We start from the raw sequence: 3,979 nt of genomic DNA on the forward strand, positions 1-3,979 counted from the left end.
CAGGCTCCGGGAGAGCCCCACCCCCAGCTCGCCGCGCCCGGCGCGGGTCCCGCTTCCCTTTGTGGCTCGGTTTCCATAGCAACAGTCGCGCCGCGGGAGCGGAGTCGGATTCCCGGTGGGCACGGCCCTTAGCCCTGTCCGGGTCTCCGTGTCCCGCTCCGCCCCCTGCGCGCCCCGCCCCAACACTGTCTGTGGTGCTGAAGGCTCCTTGGGTGGAGGGCAGGGCTCAGGAAGGAAGGCGCCGCCACCTCCAAAAACAGCGCGAGAAGCTGCTGGTGGGGGGTGTGGGGAGGTCTACGTCTGCCTCTGAGGCCGGGAAGCGGCGGCGGGCACCAGCGCCCAGGGTTCCGCGCTAAAGGCGTCCACCCTAAGCACTCGCACCCAGGGGGCGGCCGGGGAGGCGGTGAGGAGGTAGGAAGGGAAGGAAGGAGGGGAAGGAATGGGCGTGCCCTCTGTTCCCCTGGCTGGGGCTGACACTCCAGTCCCTTCTGCCGCACCGCCCGGGACCAGCTGCGGGCCTCGGGGCTCAGGGCCTGACTTCGAGGGGTCTGGCGGGAGATTGAGGAGTCAGCCAGTCACCCCACCGCCACATCCCGACTCTGGCCTCCTCCCAACCAGGGCCTGCCTGACCACTCCTCACCACCCTGCCTCCGCCCTAGAGCTCCCTGGAGCCTGCCTGGCCCCAGTGGGGGGAACCTCCGCACCCCCAGGCTTCCTGGTGCTCTGTCCCCTGTAGGCCCTTCTCTAAGCCTCCTGGCCCCAGCGGGGCAGCAGAACGTGCTTGCTGGGCAGCCGACTCTGGACACCCTTCCCCCAGTGTCTTGGAGGCTGTGGGCTGGACACGGAGACCTGCCTGTTTCCTCTGCCTGGTGCACCAGGCATGTTTGTGAGCCAGTGGCCCTAGGCACTCCTGGCTTTCATGGTGGCCCTGGCAGGGCTCCCTGTGGCAGCACCCTCCTCCCTTGCGCACACACCTTGTAGCCACTGACATGGTGACAGCAGGCCAGAAACATGCCCCCTGCCCCCACGCCCGACTGACCAGCCTGACCAGCTCCCCCTCTGCACTTGGGATCTGTGCCAGCCAAGGCAGAAGATGGCAAGGAGGCAGTACATTTCTTGGGCAGTCCTTCCTCCCTGGCAGGCCCAGGGGTCCCTAGGGGTCCCTCACGGCAGGGCCTTGCCCAGGCTGGATTCATGGACCCACTGCCAGACCCTCTCCAGCTCCCTGCCCTGTTCTGCCCAGCTTGGGAGCCTAGGGCTAGGCCATTACCCTCCCTGACTTCACCCCACCTCTGCGACCTGTGGCGCTCGCTCTGGAGAACGGGGCTGACTGGCCACAGGGGTCTTCTGGAGGGAGACCACCGGCTCCACGGTCCCCAGCCCTGCCCGAAGAGTGAATGGGGGTGGAGGCAGGCCCCTCCCAGGATGGCAGCAAAGGAATGGCATTTGGCACTGGCCAGGTGCCCTGGAGAGACATGGAGGGTGGGGTGGGACAGGGAGTGTGCCAGCTGCTGCACTGCCCTCACCCCAGCGACAGTCCCTGGGCAGCGGCCAGAAGCTCCCTAATGCGATGGGGCTGTGCTGGGCCTGGCAGGCAGGGGTCAGGATCAATGGGTGCGGAGCGGTGGTCTTGGTCACCACCTCTGAGGCTGCGGTGGGTCACAGGCAGGGGCAGTGACAGAGCAGGACAAGCCCGAGTGGAGAGGGGGGCACAGGACACAGCGGGTGTGAAGGGAGCTGGCAGGGCCAATGGCTGGGCGTGGGGCTAGGTCACGCCCCTGGGCCATAGTGGTCTGGTGCCTTCCACCATCCCGTGACACTGGCAGATGGCAGGCCCCTGCCACTCAGCTCCACTGCAGGGAAGCCAGGCTGGGCTGAGTGGTGGACAGAGGCCCCTAGCAGGGTGGAGCGGAGCTGGCAGGACAGGTCTCCAGGCATGACAGCATGATGGCCTTGCCACCCTGAGATGCCCCTGGCCCTGGGGAGCCACAGCCCCTGTGGGGTTGCTGGTGCAGGGAGCAGGCTGTTGTCCCATCAGCAGGTAAGGGCCTGGTGAGGACAGAGCAAAGCTGGGAGTCCCCTTCATGGCCTGGGCACCAAGGCCAATGCTGCCCCCGGCCCGTGCCCACTCACTTCTAAGTCCAGGTTTAGACCCCCAAGCAGCCCAGGCCCCACCCAGCACAGGTGGCCAGAGCTTGGCCCTGTGAGGGCGCTGCAGCCTGGGTGTCTGGCTGGGGAGAGTGTCTGGGGTGGGAAAGGGCCCCACTTCTCCTCAAGGCCTCCCTGCCCTTGGGACAGAGCCCAGGACCTAGGACACCTCACAGCCCACATGTTGACTCTAGAGAAGGACAGGCCCTGGGGGACAGAAGAGCTGCTGAGGCCGGAACCTCACAGGCAGCACTGGGAGGCAGGTCCTAGGCCTGGGGAAGAGAGAGGGGGCTGTAGTCTTCACTGAGCCCCTGCTCCTTTCCTCCAGACCCCCAGGGTTGGAAAAAGCCTCAGAGGGGTCTGTGTCCTTCATGAGGTCAGGGACCTGATTTCCCAGCCCTCTAATGACGCACTACAGACAAGTCCTCAGGCTGTGGGGTCACTTGGATGCAGGCTGCAGATTAGAGTTGGCTGGTGGGGGCGGGGTGGCAGGGTGCCAGCAGCCCAGGGAGGGTGGGTGGGACATGCACTGCAGCCGAGTCCCCGACACCCAGTCCTGTCACTGCTGGGCCCCAGCACAGGCTCCCATGGGAGGCCAGGACGCCCCCTTATCTTTGTCTCCTGGGAGACAGCAGAAGTGGTGTCTATTTTAATTCCGTGGCTGAGATTTCCACATGACAGGGCGCCTGGGTGGGCTGGGGCAGCAAAGGCACAACTCTGGGGAGACAGAGGAGCCACTCTCCCTGACAAGAGGCCTGGGCGGACCCTCCTGGCTGGCTGAGGTGGCACGGCCAGAGGGGTGGTCTGGAGCCAGGTTATCCTCCTCCTGGTGGCCCGGCCTGTACCTGTCCCTGGGCCTGCAAGTCGGGTGCTGGAGGATGGGCCAAGCAGGATTTCTGAGAATGTGCTTGCTGAAATCTGAGCAGATTCTTACTGTGGAGAGTGCACACCTGCTTGGGGGCCACAGCTCTGGGCAGAAACGCGTGGGCGGCTGGGGCCAGGCTCTATATGGCCAGGAGGTTGGAACTCCGGCTGGAGCACTCCAAGGCCTCGCTGGCCCAGCTGTGCTGGTTGCCCTGGTGGGAAGCCACAGGGTCTTCGGCAGGGCCAGCTCTGCCTGGTGGGAGGCAGTCCCCGGCCCAGCACTGCTGCAGACACAGACGCACAGACGGTTTCAGCACAGCTCCACTGAGGAAGGTGGGCAGGTGGGAGAGGAACAGAGCCCAGAGGCTGGGGTGGCTCTCCAGGGGCCTCCGACTCCAGGGCAGAGCCACAGCCTAGGGCCGCCCGATGCAGGTGGGGAGCCCAGGGCCTGAGTCAGGGAGAGGGACTGGGAACAAAAGACACAGGGAAGGACGGGTTGGTTTTTTCCTTTTTATAAGATTTTTTTTCTTTGTTTTTGTTTAATATGAAAATTACTTGAAAAGACAAGGGCCAACCCCGCCAGGCAGCTCGGCCGGCCGCGGCCGCACGATCCTAACATTCCAGGTGTAAGTTACAGAGCTCAAGTTCATCTACAAAAAAAGTAATAAAAATAAAATTTAAAATGGCACCTTCAACAGAACACAACAAAACCTTAGGGCCCGGCCTCCGGGCAAAAGGCCCCGCAGCACAGGGGCACGGGTGGCCCCTCATCTCCGCTCCAGCCAAAAAGTAAACACAAAGCTAAAAACGACAACTCCTCGGCATTCTCGGAATAAGTTAGCCGCGCTTTTTCCTCTCCTCCCCGTGTCCGCCAAGGAGCGCGTTTCTCTGCAGGTGAGGGCGGGAGGTGGGGCACTACCAAACTGAGGGGCAGGCGGCGGGCTGGCTGGGAAGGGGCCGCGTGGGC

The 3,979-nt window shown here is 64.2% G+C and overlaps 1 protein-coding gene across 1 annotated transcript in view; it reads right to left on the reverse strand.

The window, feature by feature from the left end:
- CRIP2 (cysteine-rich protein 2) overlaps positions 1 to 1,369 on the reverse strand; it is a 7,496-nt gene extending 6,127 nt beyond the window's left edge. Inside the window, 2 exon segments of the mRNA XM_011951567.1 lie at positions 854 to 895; positions 898 to 1,369. Coding sequence (XP_011806957.1) covers positions 854 to 895; positions 898 to 991 — 136 coding nt within the window. The 5' untranslated portion in view covers positions 992 to 1,369.
- Positions 1,370 to 3,979: the final 2,610 nt, after the last annotated feature.

The sequence above is a fragment of the Colobus angolensis genome, unplaced genomic scaffold (assembly GCF_000951035.1).
Source record: "Colobus angolensis palliatus isolate OR3802 unplaced genomic scaffold, Cang.pa_1.0 Scaffold32, whole genome shotgun sequence".
NCBI lineage: Eukaryota > Metazoa > Chordata > Mammalia > Primates > Cercopithecidae > Colobus > Colobus angolensis.